At 42.4% G+C, this 19,036-nt stretch overlaps 1 protein-coding gene across 1 annotated transcript in view; it reads left to right on the top strand.

The window, feature by feature from the left end:
- Positions 1 to 2,189: 2,189 nt before the first annotated feature.
- Positions 2,190 to 19,036, top strand: part of LPGAT1 (lysophosphatidylglycerol acyltransferase 1) — a 60,744-nt gene continuing 43,897 nt past the window's right edge. The window contains exons 1-2 of the mRNA XM_086461872.1: positions 2,190 to 2,209; positions 2,658 to 2,925. Of these exons, the coding sequence (XP_086317998.1) occupies positions 2,688 to 2,925 (238 nt within the window). The 5' untranslated portion in view covers positions 2,190 to 2,209; positions 2,658 to 2,687. The remainder of the gene's footprint in view (positions 2,210 to 2,657; positions 2,926 to 19,036) is intronic.

The following is a 19,036-nucleotide window of genomic DNA, read 5'->3' as shown; positions in this document are numbered from 1 at the left end:
TAATTCATGTTTTTCATCTTGGAATAATAGGTAAACAAAGCTTCATTCTGCTGTTGGGATGTAAAAATTGAAACATAACTTTAATTATGGCCTAAAATTTGTCCTTTTTCTACCCGAGGATTTTGGAGGAAAATTTTGCTGAGAGTAAGTTCAAGTGCATGCCTGGAGTTGTTTGCATGAGATATAAAAGAAAAAAAACCCAAGCCAAGTCTTACTGAAGCTGCTAACACTTCAGAAGAGCTCAAGCTGACTCCATAATGATTACTTAGTGCAACTGTCAGATTTAACCTAGTAATAAAAATAACATAGACAGAAAAACACTCAGACTTGGAAACACTTATGCAAGATGTGTCCTTTTTCTCAAGGAGGTTGGCAGTTTGGTTTTGTTTTGCTCAAATAGAACATGATGGCATTATTTGGTTGTTTACATTTTTAAGTTCTCAAATGAAATTTGTCTGCAATAACAACTTTGTTTTCTTCCTGGAACGGAGATTGGGATTTAATTTTGTAGACGGTACAGTCATCTCTGAAGACTCATTGTCTAGGAAACAGTGGACTAGCTTTACACATGGCATAGTTTGTACGTGAAAGCGATATGTTTTTCAGTCTAAGTATTACAATTTTAAAATTTTCCTTTTTTTTTTTCCAGCACAAAAGACCTTCTAGCATATCTTCTCCTTAAGGTGTTGTTTCTTTCATCTGCTTCTCTTCTTTAAGAACCCAAATAGAGTTGAAATCACTTGCACAAGCCATTTTGCTCAGTGAATAGTTGAACTAAGCCACAGAAACCAGGCCTGCTCAGCCTGGAGGAGGCTGAAGGAAGTCTGACAGCGCTTTTCTAAGGCCTGTACAGGGGTTATAGAGAAGACAGGAGCAGATTTGTATCTGACCGGCACACTGAATGGAGGAGAGACAACAGTCCTCTATTGCCACAGGGGATGATGCAGTTACACAGAAGGCAAAAAATCTGCCCCATGGAGCGGTGTTGTGGGGGACTGTGAAGTCTACCCCCTCGGCTGCTTCTGGGCTGGGGTCAAGCATCACTGGAGATCTTGGACCTCCGCAGGGGTTTTCTGGAAGTAGAAGATGGTGTTTTGTGGCTGTAGGCGAGGGATGAGAGAGAAGGAAAAAGCTGGAGAAGTTGATCTAGAAAAAGCATGCAAAAGGGACTTAAGATTACAGCGCTAAAATGAAAGCTATTGTTGCTGTCCGGGCCAGAAGGGTCGTTCTGGGGGTGCTGAGGGGGCCTGGGACAGTGTCCCCTCTTCCACTTTCTCCGATTACCCAACTTTAACCAAAATAGCTGCGAAGGGGGATTAAAGCAGTAGGTCGCCAAGGGGGCGGGGGCGTGGGGCCGGGCTGTGCTGCTCCCCTTCCTCCGCGAAGGCAGCAAAAGCCCCGTGGGGACCGCCGCAGGGGCAGCCCCTACTTCTGCCCTCTTCTCGGAGCGGGGGTAGCCCGCGGGCCAGCCCGGGAGGCGCTCCCGAGGGCGGGGGGAGCCGCCACCCGGCGGCGGAGCCGGCTCTGCTGCCGAGCCTCTGTGTGTGTGTGTCTGAGGGGGCGGGGGGCGCAGCCGCCCGCGCTCTCCGGCGGGGGCGGCGCTCGCTGCAGCGCCAGCCCCGCTTCTGGGCTGCGGGCGGTCACGGCGGACACGCAGCCAGCGGGGGCGGGGAGCGCGGCCCCAGCGGCCGGCATGAACCCCGGGCGGCCCTCGCTGCCCGCGGCGGGGACGGAGGCGGCGGTGCCGAGGTACGGACCCTGCGCGGGCCGGGCCGGGCCGCGCCCCCGCCCCCAACAGGTGCAGGGTCCTCCCCCCACCCGCGGCACCCGCCTGGCTCTGCGGGGCTGGGGCTCGGTGCGGTCCCGCCCGCGGAGCGCTGTGCTGAGCCCAGCCCGCAGGGAGGGGAAGGGGTACCAGGCCCGGTCCGGCCGCCGGCGCGGGAGAACCGAGGTGAACCCGCGGTCTGCGCCTGCCCGCCCGGCCCGGCGCTCCCGCCTCCCCGCCCGCCGGCCCCCGCGCTCACGCCGCCCGCCCCCCTCTCTCCGCAGGGAGCCGCAGGGCGAGTAGCGCTGCCGCGGCCGGGCCAGCCACCTCCGGGTCCATGAGCCGCCGCCAGCCGCCGCCAGCCGGGACTACCGCCGCCACCGCCGGGCCCAGCTCCCCCAGCCCCGCCGCCGCTTCCGCCGCCGCTCCGCCGCGCTGCCGGAGGTGAGTCCCGCGGCCGGGCCCGCCACCGCCCGCTCCCCTCAGCGCCGCCCGCGGGCCCCGGCTCCTGTCAGCCGCTCTGGGGCGCGGGGAGAGGCCGCCGGCAGCCGCGTTAGCGCCTGCGACCTTTTTTGGGGGGGGAAGATGGAGGCCGGCTGGGACCGCGCGTGTGTCCCCCTTGGGGGAGCCGTGGGCTGGGGTTCCCCCGGAGCCCTCTGGGGAGAGGAGAGGGCAGAGGAGTGAGGGGAGGGAAGGCGAGGCGGCCCGCACTGCGGTTCCGGCTGGAGGGTCGCGCCGCTTCCTTCGTGCCCCCCTGGAGCGGGGGTAGCGTCCTTTCCCGGTGCTGGCGGCGGGGGTGGGAGCGGGCTGGGTCTGGGGCCGGCGGGCAGGCTCCCTCGCCTCGCCCCGCTCGGAAAGCGCTACCTGTGCCTCGCTTTTCCTCTCCCCGTAGGACGGTCCCGCGCCCTCCGCTGTGAAGAGAATGGCCGTGACTTTAGAGCAGGCCCAGCGGGTGGGCTATACCTGTCTGAAAGCACTCCTCAGGTTCGCTTTTATGGTCGCCAATAACCTGGTTGCTATTCCGTCCTACGTCTTGTATTTAATTGTGCTGCAGCCCCTCCGAGTGTTGGATAGTAAAAGCTTCTGGTATATCGAAGGAGTATTATTTAAGTGGCTTTTAGCTATGGTGGCTTCCTGGGGATGGTGGGCAGGATACACAGGTAAGAATGTCTCATTAATTTAAAATGTACAAGTATAAAGTTGTAAACAAATGTTAAAATATAGATGTTTTAGTATGGGGCCGTGTAGGGGAATATGTCCATATAGTGGATATGGGGGATGTTTTTCTTTTAGGTTTCTTATACAGATGCTTTGTATTTCTGGATTGAGATGCTAACTGTTCTGAAACATTTTTTTAAACTGTAGATACAAACTTATTACGTGTTAAGTAAGAGTTTCTTAATCTGTGTTTTGTCTTAGTGTAATTGGAAATACGATTTTTCCAAAGTATTGTAATCGCTTTGTTTTACTGTTACATGAAAACGGTACATCTGCCTGAAAGAGAGTTGATTTGTACTGTGTATGTAGCTGGTGGAGCCAAACTCTTCTTCATTAAGTCTATGCGTCTCTAACTCGTCTCCACTTAAAACTCTCAGGACACAAGGCTAAGAAGTTTAACATGAAGCTCATGTCAGAAGAGTAGGTCTTCTATTCCTGTAACAGTGACTGTCTTTGCTGCTTCAGAATGGAGGGAACCAGGGGGAGCCTCTTTCATACAAATAGTGATAGCAGTGTTTCTCAACTGTATGGCTCTTCGTTTACTGTTAGCAGAGCTAATACAGAAACTGTAGGGTTTTTCACCTCTGCATGCTTGCTTTTCAGTTATTACTGAACTTATTTTTGCTTGTTAGTATTCATAGACTCATCAAGGTGATGGACTGAACTGAAATATTAAGGAAGGCTCTAGTCTTGTCCTCAAATGCACTGATTTTCATCCCGGCTGCTGCACTTTGTGGAAGAAAACAGCCGTCAGTTCTTTGTATGTGGTTAGACCTTGGAAAGGGGAGGAAATTAATCTACTGAGTGCAAAATATGAACAGCCCTCCTAAAATTCTTTCCCTCTCTTCTGCCCAGGCTGCATCTGCAGGTCTTATCTATGTAAACAAGGAAAAAAGGAATGGCAGCACACAGCTCTGGAGTCTGGTCAGACTCCTGATTAGTCAGAAAGTCAGTGTTGACACAGATGGAGCACTCTTTTTGTTAGGCTACAAGAGCTGAAGCCTCTGTGATAATGTGCCTTTTGGTTACCCGGTCGCGTGCCTTTCCGAGATGCACAAAGTTTCTGTGGATACTCTAGGTGAGCTTCCAGTTCTGCTTAAGGAGATGGTGGCAGCAGCAGCAAGCTAGATTCTGGTCTGTCGGGCTAGAACTGTCGCAACGTTGCATTGCTTCAAAATTGTCTTGCCTGGTACAGCTCAAGCTTTTCCACATATGCTATTTTAAAAAACCTTTTTATATGTTTCTATTTGCTCATTAAAAGAAGTCCACATAGTATTTGCAGTGGCAGGTATATTTTTGAAAGTCTGCTTTATGCCTTACAGCACAAAGGCCTTCCAGAAGGAAGGATTGATTTTCCAAGTGTCGTGTATTGTGAATTGGAAATGAGAAAGTTTCTGGGCATAATGGTAATGTTAAAGTCATACAGCATATGATCCTGGGGATCCACTGTGTATCTGGAACGTGCTAGTTAAAATTCAAGCTACTGTCCCATGAAGATACGGTTGTCAATTTTTGAAAGCAGTTTCTTTGAGATAGTCTTACTGCTGACTGCAGAACTGTGTGGTTTCTTTTGCCTATTGCTTGGAAAATGGTCTTAGCATGTTCTGCATATCCTAGAGTCTTCCTGAAGCATCTGTTGATTGGTGTTGCTGATGTATCTTGACAATTTGAAATCCTTTGTTTTACAGTCTTGAAATGTCTTAGTAAGTTTTTTCAAGTATTGCTTACAAACAGCTACACAGAAGTGTTTTCTGGGGTTGCGTATGGGTAAGGAGACCCTTCTTTTTGCTTTTCACTATAAAGCATGGCTTTTGTTTTGGGGAGGATTTTGAGCAAACACTTATACGAAGTCTCGGTTTAATGTATTTTATTTGATATGAAGACATTAACATGTTTTATACTGAAAGCTACAAAATAGTAACAGTAGCTTATTTCTTTGTCTGTTCTTTCTTTACCCTCATCATGCAGAACCACCACATGCAGGGCAAACCTGGAAAGCATATCTTTCTGGTTTCAACATACGTAATTTGCGTGTCCGTTTCCAGATTGATAGATTTAGAAAAGGCTGTCGCTAGGTCCCCTCTTTTTATGGAGTAGCAACATACCTAATTCAGGATGGAAATACTGTTTTATCAGAGTTGGTGTCTGAGACTTTCAGTAATCTTTCAGCATCTGAAAGAGACATTGCTCCAGAATTGTGCTGTTTTCAGTTCCAAAAACTAAGTCAAAGGTAGGCTTCAATATGTTCCATCTTTGCAAAAGTAAATGCAAGATAGTAGGTATGTATGGGTTCATTAAGCAACTGAGGATTTTTTCTTTTGAGTATCAGAGCAGTTGGTGAGGGTTTTGGTGTGTTTTGTTTTTCTTCTTGATTGAGAGAGTAACCAGCTAAAGAAGTTTACTTGTCTTTTAATTGGAAGTGGTGGTGTGCTTCTGTTATGTTGAAGGTGTGTTTCAGTTTTTTAATTTATTTGCTTTTTTCCCCTTCTGAGCTTGGGTCATCTGTTGGGTGGGAAGTGACATAAACTATTTGTAATTAGGGACTTAAACTCAGCCTGCAAAGTAGATTCAGGGCAGACTTTTTTTCCCCTCTAAGTTTGTATGTACTGTGTAGGAGGGAGCTCAACACCAAATGAAGAAAGTATGGCAAGTGCTGGGTTTTCCTTCTGGGCTTTGCTACTGTTGCGTAATTGTTGGTATATTTTACTGAACAAAGCTGGAAGAGCTGAGGAAAATTCATGAACTAGGTCTGCCCTTCTCCCCACCCCTGCATAAACCTGTGTTTTCCTGCTAGGATTCTAGAGGATTTGTCATAGAAATTACATGAGCTGTGTCTGTATCAGCAGCTCTAATCTGTGCTTTTTGATAAATGTAGGTGTTCCTGGTTGCAGATGCACTTGATGTTATGTAAAGAGATCGTGTATAACTGGACAAGCAAAATAAAGGAAGGAATGGGAAGAGATGTTGTAAAGGTCACTCTCCCTAATCTTTTTCTTCTTAAGATGCGACTATAAGACAGAACTTGGGTATAATTGATTGCCTTTGATTTTTAAAGGGCAGAGAATGATAAATATCTATGTTGTTCACTTGAACTCCACAGTGTTTCTTATGAAAAGGAAAACTGAGTGTCTTTTTATGAAGAACATTCAGATAATCTAGCAATGTTATTTTATTTTTGTATGCTTTCAGAAAGGCCTTCTTGTAAGTCTTCTAAGCCTTTGGGAGTTTTTGTAAGGCATTTTGTATAAATGTATTGCTCTCATTGCAGGCAGGAGCTGTTCAGTTAGGCTGCTCAGAATCTGCGTATTAGTGTGATTTGAAAGGCACCTTTGAATAACACTTCTAAATATTTTCCTGCCTTTGTTGGAAGATGCATTCTAAAAAAAGCAAACTTGAGAGTGCTTGATACTTTGTTGGCAAGTACCTTTTTTTCCCTATACTATAATTTGTCACTTAATATACAAGTAAACCAGAAACCACTCGATAGTGCAGTAGATGTAATGGGAGTGAGATGGAGCGTATCTGCGGTAGTGAATTTCTGATGACCTCCTGCTCACCTACAAAACTAGCTTTAAAGCAGCCATCTTCTAGATTTGAACTTCTTTGGGCAAATAACTATTGCAGACTGGAGTTTAATATTCCTGGATCTCTCAAATTGCTAAAAGTAGAGCTGCTAGAGAAAAGCTTTCTTTGCTTAAATGCACTGAGACAAACTGTTTTGTTGTCTTCTCCAGCTGTCTAAACGCAGAAGTTAGCACTAGCCTAGGATAGTGTCGTTGTGGTGTTGCAATTAGCAGTCTCTAGAACAGCAGAGTAACTGGTTAGCAATGCGGTCCTGATACTCATGATGCCAGTTTTGTGCTTCACTCTGCTCCGCATGGCTTGGTCCCACTGCAGGGAGCAGTGGTGTGTGCCCAGCCTGTACGTCTGGCTGAGGACAGGGAGGAGCTGGTGGAGGATATGTGTCCTCTGTCCGCAGCTCCTCTGCCTGTCAGGGCACCAGAGAAGTGTTGCGTGTGGTCAGCAGGGTTGTGTGCGTCTTGGGAGGAGTTTTCCTTGAGAGTTGTGCTTGAAGTATTTCGTACTCCAGCAGTGATGAGGACAACTTGACAAAACCTTCTGTTTCAGCCTCTTGCCAGCACGCAGAGTCTGGTAATAATGTTGGACAGGTTGGAGGGCTGTGAGCTGATGAAAGGAAGAGCAATACACCTCTGTTACCACACACAAAAAAGTCTTAGTGGTGTGAGTATGCTTACTGGTACAACGATGCAGTTCTTAATAAAAAGTGAACTAATCCTATGGTATTGCCTGTTACTGTTCTGTGTCAGTCAGAAAGGTGATATTTAAATAGTGTCTGTAAGAATATTCTGGTTTTATCAAGTGAGAAGAATTTCCCTTTCATTGTTCTTTGTTGTGTCCCCCCTCCTCTCCCCTCAAGTGATTTAAAATTTATTGCCTGATTTGTATGTATGACTAAGTAGTCACCACTCTATAATTTTTTCAGCAGTCATACTTTTTTTTTTTTCTCTAATTCAAAATCTTCGTTTCCATTTCATCAGTCAACAGCCTCAACTCCTCTAATCTTCTTAGAATGTGAATATTTTTGGCTTCCAGAACTGTAAAGATATAGGTGGAGTTGCTGTGACAACACCTCGGTGCAGACGGCGTGCGCTGTCTGTGCTGCTTCTCATGACAAGTCATCCCCTCTCCTCAGGCAGGAAGTGCAGCAGAAGCTGGAGGACAGCAGATGAGATAAAGTAAATTTTTTTTCCCCAAATAGGGCAGGAGGTGTTATTTCAGGAGACCTATCTATGCCTCTGACCCTGCCGTTGTTTTCTACCCTCCTCTGTTCCTACGGTGTGATTTTTTTTTTTTTTTAATTTTTTTTTTTTAAACTGGCAATAATTTGTTTTCAGGACTGGTCACTACTCTGAGCACTGGGCAGGGAGGGGCGTGGGGGAAATGGCTTGTGTTTTTGAGGTCAGGTAGTCTGTGGAATGGAGAAACAAAACTGGTTTTGTGTTTTCTTTGAATGTGCAAAAATACCTGATAGGACTCAGTAGAGTTGGATAGCAACACACCACACAGAAAGTTTTAGCTTATGCTATGGCTATGTGTTGAGTTTCTAGGTAATACCTGGCTTAAATGCAGCTTTCTCTGGTGTGTATGATTTGTGCAGGTTATGCTGAGATCAGGGAGAGATCTTTGAATTTATTTTGGTGTTTGTAAGAGGAAGTTTGTGTGTAATTTGTGAGCTGTCTTGATAAGAAAAGGTCAGAGTTGAATGAGTTGGGGACATTGGAACGTTTTCTACTGTGGCCTCAGAGCAAAGGCTCATTGTGCCTTTGCGTAAGAGGAGGTAAGCAGTACAGTGAACTTGCTGTCAACTTCTTTGTGCAAGTGATGTGTCTGTCTGTAAAGAGTGCTGTACAGTGACCCTTGTCCTATTTTAATAATATATAACATCACACCAGGAAACTCCCATCTCTCCTTCTTGGGACAAGAGTTACAGGCTTCACCATACTTTGTAAGGTCTAGTGTCAGCAACATGTCAAAAGCAGTAAAGCATATCGTTTGTTTTTCTATTGTATTATTTAACTATAAAGGTTTATTCCAAAAGAAGAAATACTCTCTGAATCTTATTTTTAGGAAGCTACTGCCTCCTGGCACAAAACTTAGTGTAAAAGCACACGCTGTTGTTTTTTTTGCTAGTGATATTTTGCTGTTGCTATTTATGTCCCTAGGTTTTTTGTTTTTATTATTTTTTTTTAAGAGTGGGTTAGTCTCTGCTCCTGTTTCACCTACTCTGGATAACAGTAGAAATATTGCAAGCATATCAAATCTGTCACATCTGCCTAAGGATAGTAAAGATGAAATTTTTGAGGAATACCTATACAGAAAGGTGTGATTATTTACTTTTAAGTCCAGGAATGACTGTGGGATGATTCTGAATTAGCTTATGTGCTAACAGCCAAAAGAAGACAAAGTTTTGGGAATTCTGGGTTTTACTCCTGAGTTTGCTATTTTTAGGATGTGTTTTCATCCCTCCTAGTTCTTTTGGGCCTGTGTTTTCAGCGTGAGTATTCAGGCTAGTCATCTTACTTCTCCCTTCATTGCCGGTTGAGTGCCTGAAAGGATATGACTAAGAATACCTGAGAGATGTGTCTCTCTTCTCTGTACCTTTTCTTGTTCTTTTTCTTGATGGTAGGCTTTTAGGAACCATGTGAAATAATTACAGGAAAGCTTTTGTCCGGCTCTTACTTGGAGAAGCAAATTCTTCGGGAGTTAAATTCTTTGTCTGCAAATTCTTTGCAGAGTATATGAAGGAGGAGTTTTTTTCGTTTTGACAGTGTGATCACATCTGTATTTGAACGTGTCAGAGATGATGCCTTTATGTCAGAGATGCCATTTCTCATTCTCATTTAATGTAACAGTTCTAAAGCATATAAATTTTAAAGCTTTTCACAAAACCTGGGGAAAAGATTTGATGTTTAATGTGGATAAATCCTATTTTCTCGGTCATTTTGTTCTGGGAAATTACTTTCTTAGAATGAAACTCGAACAGATGAACAGAATATGTCGCTTTTCCTTTCTCTGTTGGGTGTGTGTGAGGGACAGAGAAGTCTTGCCAAAGGTTAGTTTGGCAAGGTTTTAAGCTGCTGAAAATGGGATCTTAAAAATGGAAGAGTTGTGCAACCTTAATTAGACCAGGGTAGTTAGTAAATCCTTTATGGAATATAAGCTTAGTGGTGTAACTTTCCAGTATAAACTGAGCCAAAATACAGCTCCAAGATACGTAATCTGCTTGCGTTTATTACAGTGGAATATAAACTCTGATGCTCAAGATGACATGTCAAATGCAGGGTTGCGTAGGCATGTAATTACTTGCACTGCTGTTGCAGTCACCACAGTTGAGATAATAGTGCAGCCGTTTGTATATGCAGTTACTGAAATAAATAAGGTTAATATGTTTGCATTCCTACAAATGTTCTGTGACACCAGTGAGGGATTCTGCATATGAGGCTGGGTGGTTTGGTTTTGGTGTGGGTTTTTTGGTGGTGTTTTGTTTTTTTTGTTTGGTTTTTTTTTTTCTCTCGGAGTGCCACTGAAGAAAGTCAGTCCCAGCCTTTCAGACTCATCCTACCACTGCTGCTTCAGTTTTATTGGCCAAATATTTTAATGATTCTGTGGTCATCTGGGTCATGGCCTGATCCACACTAAAACTACCTGCCCAGTTTTTTTGCTGGGTAAGTTACAAAACACAGTTTCTAACCCAGTTCATTTTGTGGGTGTGCTGGAAGAAGGTGGGTACAAATAGGAATGGGAAAGAGGAAGGAACTGCATCTTTTGGTGGCAGTACCAGCATTAATGTATTTGTTGAACTGCTGCTTGTGGCCCCAATTCAAGAGAGCAGTCCTGTGCAGGATCAGGCCTCTAATATGTGAATAAAATGTCTTCACCTTTTCTTACTGTTTTGTTAACTGGTTCATGTTGTTTAGTGTTTTCTGCAAAGTTCCTTTAGAGAAGAAAACTATAAGTGTAGGGTGAGAACAGTGGGTTACCATAAACTGAAAACTGTTTGATAAAGGAATGAAGAGACTAGTGTTCATTTTGATGAAAGCTTAGCAGTGGGGTTCATCTGAAGTTTTCTGTGTGTACTGTTTGAGTTTGTCAGCTGCAGAGACAATTGTAAAGAACTTCAGAAGTACTTGAGCTGTATGAATAGCCAACAAAATGCAGAAGTTGTTCAGAGTTGAACAGTCCAAAGTAATAAATAAACATTTAAGTAAGATGGCAGTTTAGGAAAGAGATTAGTATCATGGTGGAGATCTTAGGGAAAGTTTTGGCTCAGTGCATGGCTATACATTCTGTTATAAAATATGTAAAGAGTAAGATGGAGAATAATATTAAAAATATCAGTGGTTCAACTTCGTACTTTGCTTTTTGTGTCTCCGTTGTTTTAAAGCTATTGAAGAATTAAGAACGGGCTCTAAGAGGGTCAACAGATTCATTAGTGCAAACTGAAATCAAATCAGAATAATTTCATTCATAGCTGAACTGGAATCTGAACTGAAGTGGACAACTCAGTGATTCTATTTCCTGGGCAGAATAGAGTAGAAGAGATGAAATCTTCCTGCCCCTGTGTAAGGAATAAGGGCACTTTTAGTGTCATTGGAAGGTAGAGAATTTAAGTCTTGAAGATTTACTAAGACATCAATGCCTGAGATTTTTGTTCGTTCTTTTTTCTTAAATACTTTCATTATGTCCTTTCACAAATATCTACTTTGCAGGATAGTGCCAGTGGTGTTACTTCTTTTGAGTCATACAACATAATCTGCAAATTTCTTGTTTAAATGTTACAGTTCTGAAAGGTAAAGAACTGTTTAAGGAGTCTAGTAGTTTAAACTAGCTTAGATATTCACCTCAGTTTTGTAATTTAAGTAAAGGGAGAGAGGAAAGATTAATAGCTTTATTACTGCTTCTCACTTATGTAGAACTAAAAATAGAAATAGTGTTCTAAGAGCAAGGGCCAGCGCTGCTGCTGTTCAGGAGGACGTGGGTTCTGGAAAGTTGAAACATTAGGACAAAGGCATGAGTGCTTGTGGATGTGGTGTTTTGGTGGCAAAAAGAAGGATTTTGTCTGAGGTTTTTAAATTTAGTTTCATTTGTATTCTAACATCCTGAAGTTACAAGCATGTGCAGTTTCTGTGAGTCTGGAGGGTCTATGTTTGCTTGCCAGAACTGTGGAAAAAAACCCCATTAATATTAAGAATATGTATTTTTGGTTCATTTAAGCGTCAGTTATGTTTGAGTGTGATGTTCAGCGTGGGTGATTGAACACCATTTTGGTGTAATTTGGTGACTTGGGTATTTTATTATCTATGTAGATAAATGTGACAGTGTTTTAAGCATAATGGATGGAATTAAGCTACTTGTTTAACAACTATTCTTTCTCTCACCCCTCCTACACTTCTGATTGGCTTCCTTGTAAATCTGTCTGTGGTTGACCAGATGGTTCAGATTTCAGACATAATGGTATTCTGAGGAGTTTTGTGAAAATTGGCAACTGAGTAGAGGAGAGAGACCCCCAAGTCAGGGCTTCAGCTGAACGTAGTGCAGACAGATTTGGCCATTGTATGTCTTGTTTGACATCTGCTGCGTGTCCAACCAGTGCATCAATGGTTTTGGGTTGCCACAGTGCCGACTTCCACTGTCCAGCCCACTGGGGAGAAGGACGTTAGGCAAAAGGATTTGGGAAGCCAGGCTTTTTTACTTCTGCTGCTTCTGGAGCAATGTGTTCATCTGGCAATGGCAGACGATGTATGAAACAGCATCCTTTCCTTTAGATGACGTTTAGTCCGCTTTGCTTATCATAGCCTTTTAGATCCAAAAGGCATGTGCAGGTAATTTTGTAATATTACAAAAAAGGATAAGGTGGTAAAAGAACTTAAAGTAGTGTTTTTAAGACTTTCTACTCTGTATATAAACCAGGAGTTGGCATAGCCTCCTAAAAGGAGGACTGGAAGGGCATCAACCAGACTGAAAGTCTCAAGGCAGAGTAATGGTGCTCAGATTACTGTAGGCAGGGCAGAACCAAAGAGCAAGTCAGTTAGGAAGCTGACTAAGGACTTGTAGAAATGTGAGGCTCGAGGGTATTTCAGTGTATTTGGGGGACCTGGGAGAAAGCAACGGTGTGGGTGGTAAGCAGCATGAGAGTCTGTCAAGAAGGGTTCTGTACCTCTGTGCAGCACGCTTGAAGGCATTACATTAGAAAGGTTGCCTCTTGTGTTCTGTACCTGAACCTGGACTATTTTGATACGCATAAATATATAGAGATGGCCTGGCAAAACTCCAACTCTGGTGACTGCCAATTTCCTTTCCAAATGCATTCTTCTTTCCTATTCATTTTTATTTCCTATGGATGTCTCTGGCGTAAAATTCAGTTCTTGTTCCTCCTAGCAACAGCTTTACTTGGAAATAAATATAACCATAGCCTGTGTATACACTAATATAATATGAAAGATCTATCAAGTTCAGTTTACAGCAGCGAAAATCTTTTCAGATGCAGGTACGGTTAATACAAACGTCTGTTAGGCCTCTTGCATGTAGTGGATTACATGAAAGCAGATGAGTATTTTTTTGTATTAGAGACTCTTTTATTTGTATCATCAAACTTAATACTTTGGTCTCCTAACCTAGTAATGTAGGAAGGGAATGCAACAACAGCAAGGCCTTTGCTCAGGTAGTTCTGTTGTCTTGGATGTGTTTAAAGATCGTTTGATGCCTACCTTCAGCTTCTGGAGTTTGACAAGTTTTTTACAGGCCGGAGAAGCACTTTTGTCCCTCATCTGCTTCAGAGGGAAAAAATACTGAAACATGCTCTCTTCCCCACCACCCCCCTTTATTGTTTACATTTTTAACAGTCTGCTAAACTTTAAAAGCTAAAATGCAGAGTTGAGTTCTCATAACCACAAGTGGTGTCACTGTAGGAAGGCTAAGGATTATTTGGGTGGCTGCGGTGAAGAACAAACTGTAGTAGGTGGCCTGCTGCTTCCTTTTCTGGTCCAATTACCACCCTTTCCTGGTACTTTGCAAAAACAGTGTGGTAAATCTGAGTGTCTGGTCAGTCACTGGGTTTGCTTTGCAGCAGGGTTTCTCTGAGCGAAGTATGGAGGATTTAGCTGGATAGGTAGAATTCGATGTTTGAAGTATATTGACGAAAGCTCTTACCCTGTGGGAGTGCTAGACTTTTGTAGCCTGAATAAATTTGGTTTTGCCTAGTATTCTTTTCGAGGAAAGAGTAATTTGTAACACTTTTGTCAAGAGCTTCATGAGTCAGCCAAGGCACTTGTAGGTCATGACAAGTTGCATATAAAGTGCTTACAGTGCCTATTGCTGCCCACAGGCTTTGGAGTATTCACATTGCAAATAAATTATTAAAAGTGGGATTTTGAGATTTGTAATATCTTCTTGCGTTTGTGTCACACTTGTATTTGAAATAGAGAAGTCCGTTTCCAGTCTCTTTCACAACTCTGTGGAACCCCTTTACAGGTGCTCTCCAGAGAAACTGCTATGCAGTGAAGTACAGTTTGTATTGAAGTACTCTGAAGTCTGTTCTTTTTTTCTTTTTTTTGTTCCCTCAGCATTTGTCTGCTGTCATTTTTACCATTTGTTCCCAATGTGTAGAAAAACTTTTTGATCTGAGATGTCGAATTTTTATTTATTTTTTTAATTTGAGGAGAGAGAAAAGAGAGAAGAAGAGAAGCCTCAATTACTGTCATTGCAGCAGCATGTTTCAAAACTGGGACCTGGGTATTTCATTGAAAGGTGCATTGACTGTTAGTCTGTGCACTGAGGATGAAGGTTAGGTATTGGAGCCAGCCGTTGAGAATATTTGAATAAATTTGTTTGTATTGAGTCCAGCGAACTCCCAGTAAGACTGTCAGCCACAAATCCAAGGTATTTTTTGCAGTTGTCAGCAGGTGTTAAGAGGATTATTTGTTTTGTAATAGTAACAGATGTCAGAGACCTAAACTTTTTTTAAAATTGGGAACAGTAAACTTTCTGCTACTGCTTTGAGGTATATCAGCTAGAATAATCTAATGAGAGAGGCTGTTTTTTCCTGCTCATTACTTCATTTGTGATAGTCTGAGAGTGCCATTAAAGATGTCGCTTCTGACTTTATGATGATGAACTTCTGCCTACTGGCAGCCTGAAACATGGCCACACACTTAATTCTTCAGAGTTGCTGAACTGGTATGGGGTAACCTAGGGTATATTTAAATACGGTAAGATGCTTTGTTGGCTTGAGTAATTTGCTGCATCATACTAGCAAAAGTACTAGCTTAAGTTCCCGGCTAGAATTATTGTCGTATGCTTTCCAACATGCTTTTCAAACTTACTGTGGCCTCTTGTTTTAATAATGGGACTTGCCTAAACAGAAACATAAAACTGAATATAGGAATTTGCTGTTATGTTAATCTGCATCATTGGCTTCTTATTGTTTTGTGATTAAATTATTTTTATTAAATTTGTGGTAACTGAACATCATTTTCCCCCTGGCCTTTATAAAATCCGTTATTTGAAAAAAAAATGAACATAGTATCTAAAATGTCCAAGGGGAAATGTTTTTTACAGTTCTTGTTCATGTTATAACTTCATCGTAAAGACTGTTGTTTGTAGCATGGATGAGAAGTTTATTCAAGTCCTTGAAACCTAACGGTGCAAACATTTAAGGCTTCTTTTAAAAGGTTTCTCCTTCTGCTTCCTTGCATCTGTATCCAGTTATTTTTTGATTCTTTGCATGCCTTTTGTTATTAAGTTTTCCACTCTACAGGGCAACTTGAAAATATCCAATCACTTCTGTTTTGTGGTATATGGTAACAGTACCCATTGGAACTGGAGGATGGTGCAGAGATGTATGGGGGCAGGAGAGAATAAACTGCAGCTGTTTGATGAGCAGCCAGTTTCATTGCTTGAGGATATTGATTTTTAGACTATGCTACTTCTGCAATCTCAAAATACACTGAATATGTATTTCTGTTCTTATGATCATTCAGGCGCTCAGTAGCTCCATTTTTTCTGTCCAGAATTGACTGAGTTGAAGAAGTTTGAATGGTCAGAGTCCTTCAAGCCGAGACAAGCTCCTCAGTTCTGAGATCACTGTAGGGAGACAGTAAATAAATGCATGGGTTGGCCTTTTGCCTTTCCCACGTAGGCCATTTAACAGAGATAATCTAAAAGTAAAGGGTTTTCCAAATGTATCCAGCGATACTTTTATGTGATGATTATTTGTACTGTATCATGAGCTGGGCGGAAAAACATCGGCTGTATAACAAGACAGCATCGAGAGCATTTTGTAGTAGCTTAGGGAGGACTTGAAGGATATGAAGGTAACTGAACTTGATTTAAATAAGCAGAAGGTAATAACCAGAGCTGAGATGTAGGGGTGGTCTTACTATATTCAGAATCTTGATTTCCAGTAATAGTATTGTTGGTTTGCTTGACTTGAACCTTTAGCCAGGGATTAAAGTCATGCAGTTTGCTTCCATTAGGAGGAAAAAATTGATGAAGATCTGGTATTTTTTTAAATCAATATGATTTATTTAAAGGCTATATGTAAATCCATGCTTTTCTGAGCCCAGTTGGATTTGAACACTGGGAAGACAGTTTTCTTGCTCAGTAGTGTAATTATGTTTGGGTTTTTTGTTTAACTGAGCACATCTTCTGAAAAGCATAGTCTTACTTCTCACCTGTAGTCACTCTGGCAGCTTTTCTTGGTATGTACCCTTTTGGCTGTAACCTTTGCCTGCACCCAGTCCTGGTGGTACAGTTCCAGAGCTAAGTAGTTAAATGCTCAGAGGATGATCAAGCCTTTTCACTCTGCTATTTAATTAGACTTGGTATGTAGGGAGAGATGAATGCAAACTCTCACTTGGAGTTTTAGGCAAGTTCCATGTCTTGTTTAAAGAAAAAGTAATGTTTGCTCACTTCCAGCCCTATTAGAGTTTTTTGGTTCCTCTGTTTGATAAAGCTCAAGGCACTTCAGAGAATTTAATGGGTACCAGAATAATGTGCTTTATCAGCTTCCTGTGAGAAATTGCTCTCCCTCTTTGTGCAGTCCAATTTTTTGCATTCTGCTTGTCTTTTACCTGAAAGAGCCTCTTGTATAGCACTCTGAAAGGTTTATGGTCCCAAGATATAACGTAACTTAAAACTTGCAGTTAAGAATGGAAGTGAGATTTGCAACTCATGTCTCTTCATTGCTAGCTAGCCTCTCCAGTCCCTTGTGCAGGAGACACTAACTAAATTCTGTTGAGTTCTTCCACTGTCCCCAGAAACACTTGATATTCCATGGCCTTGGGATATTTGTTGTAACATTGCCGACTATGTCATGTTATTTCTGCAGCTGTGTTTTTTGGGAAAAACATCTGAAAACCTTCTAGATGCTCTAGTTTCTTTGAAATGATACAGGAAGCTTGTAATCTACAAATCTTAAAGGGAGAGGAAATGGCCATCTCTTCCTGAGCAGGTTTATTGCTATGTGCTACTGGTTACTTACTCTTTAAAGCCATACTTTCAAGTGGCCTGACTTGGGCATCTAAGCTAAGTAGGAGCAGAGTCTTCTGTATGGCTAGAACCGTGGCTCTCCAATTATCTCACTTTTTCTTTTTTTTTTTTTCTCAAAGAGCTAAACAGCAATTTTTGCAGAACTTCGTCATAATAGAGCTTGCTGCCTCTTAAGTAACAGTGAAAATTTTGTTCAGTCTTTATCAGGAGTTAATTCTGGGCAGTTTAACAGTTATCATAGAATATACTTGAACTTTTTGTAACAAGTTTCTTCAAGTCTAATGTATTGCTGTCCGGAAGCAGTAAGGACTTGAATCTGTCCACTTTGAAAGCAAAAGCAAAAAATGTAAATGTGGGTTACATCCATATGTTTACCTATTTATGGTAATAGGTATGATTCTTATTTTTATTTCTTTATAGCCATCAGACTCTGCTAGTGTCTTATTTTCTTCTTGAAAACAAAATTACAGATTTTCCCCAATTATTTATGTGAAGGCTTGCTTCTGTCTTGTGGGTGCATTTTTCTCCAGTGGAGTCTTTTTCCAGTTTCCTCAGTATTCATATTATTCTGGACTACACTGTGCAGACTCTGTTTCTGTCATATAGAGAAGACAGTTTGATTCCTAATAGAGAGTCCTGTGGTGTTGCAGTGCACGGCTCTGGGTAAGCATCTGAAGAGTTGAATGGAAACTGTGGGAGTGCTGCAGTCCTGTACGATGGCTTGTTGATTATCAGTTTGCTTTGGCCAGCTTGCACTAGACCAACTAGTTTGCATCTTGTATTTTTTCTATTTCTCTTCTGATCAAAGATCCTCAGAGTTAACAGCTGAGCCTGCAAAGCAGGTTTCAACCATTCCCCCTGCTTTGAAAGAGGTAGTAGTTTCTCTGGAGGAAACAGGACTGCTATTTCACAAGTCATTTGCTTTGTATAGACCATTAGCCTAATGGGATTTTTCACACAGTTGGTTCGGATATACTGTTTTTTAGTGTTGATTATGCCATCTGAAAAGTATCTCTTTACTTAAGGCCATGAACCTGGGTGCATTCTCTGGGCATTGTCTCCCCTAGAACCCGACTGGGAATATCTACTTTTGTCCTGTCTGTATCTGTTGGCTTTTTAAGGCCGTATGATATGGTAGCTATACTTTTGAGTCACCTTAACAGTTGAGGGGAGTGAAAGTACCTTATGAACAACACTTTGGCATCACAAGGAATTTCACATCTGGAAAGACAAGCAACAGGATCAAATTAGTAATGCATACCGTTGCCAGTGACTTAAAAGGAAACTGTAGTAATAGTATTGTAGTTCGTGATACTGCCCCTGGGTAGATTCTGCTGCCTAGACAGTTGACTCTGCAAAGACAGCTCAGGTTATTGTTACAGTGCAGTACTTACGCTGTGACAGAGGGTGTGCTTTCGGAGTGCTCTCTTAGGGAGAAAATATTTTCTTTAATTTGCTTTCCCCAAACAAATCGAAAGCCCACTAAATGTCAAACAGCTGTCACTCTGTCCCTGCCTAAATAGTGGTTCTGTAGTGTCTGTGGCACAGGGCTACAAAATTTTTATAACAAGGATGTTTGTCTTTCTCTTTTGTACTTAAGCTTACAGGAGAAAGGAGAAGAGTGGGGGGTTGCTCATTTTTAACACATTCTAATGTTCTTTAGAAGAACAAAACGCTGTGCTCGCTGTACTTGAAAGAGCACAACATGCCTAACAAGTAAGTTTGTTTGTTTTAAAAAGGAATTCATAGCAATTTCAAAGGTAATGTAGGTGACTCGTGCTGGTTACGCTTTGCACATTTGGCCAACCGGACTTGCCCAGCAGGTCTTCCAGTGTAGCAGACCACAGCTACATAAGGATTCATTCTGGTCTAACTCGTGTGTGCTGCCCCATCTTCCCGTCTTCTTCTGATAGCTCTGATTGTGCTGGCTTGCCCCCCCCCCCTTTTTTTTTTTTCCCATCACCAACACAGATGCTCACATGA

The sequence above is a fragment of the Leptosomus discolor genome, chromosome 2 (assembly GCF_034619465.1).
Source record: "Leptosomus discolor isolate bLepDis1 chromosome 2, bLepDis1.hap2, whole genome shotgun sequence".
Taxonomy (NCBI): Eukaryota; Metazoa; Chordata; class Aves; order Leptosomiformes; family Leptosomidae; genus Leptosomus; species Leptosomus discolor.
The sequence above is the reverse complement of the archived record's forward strand: the minus strand, read 5'-3'. Positions and strand labels throughout refer to the sequence as shown.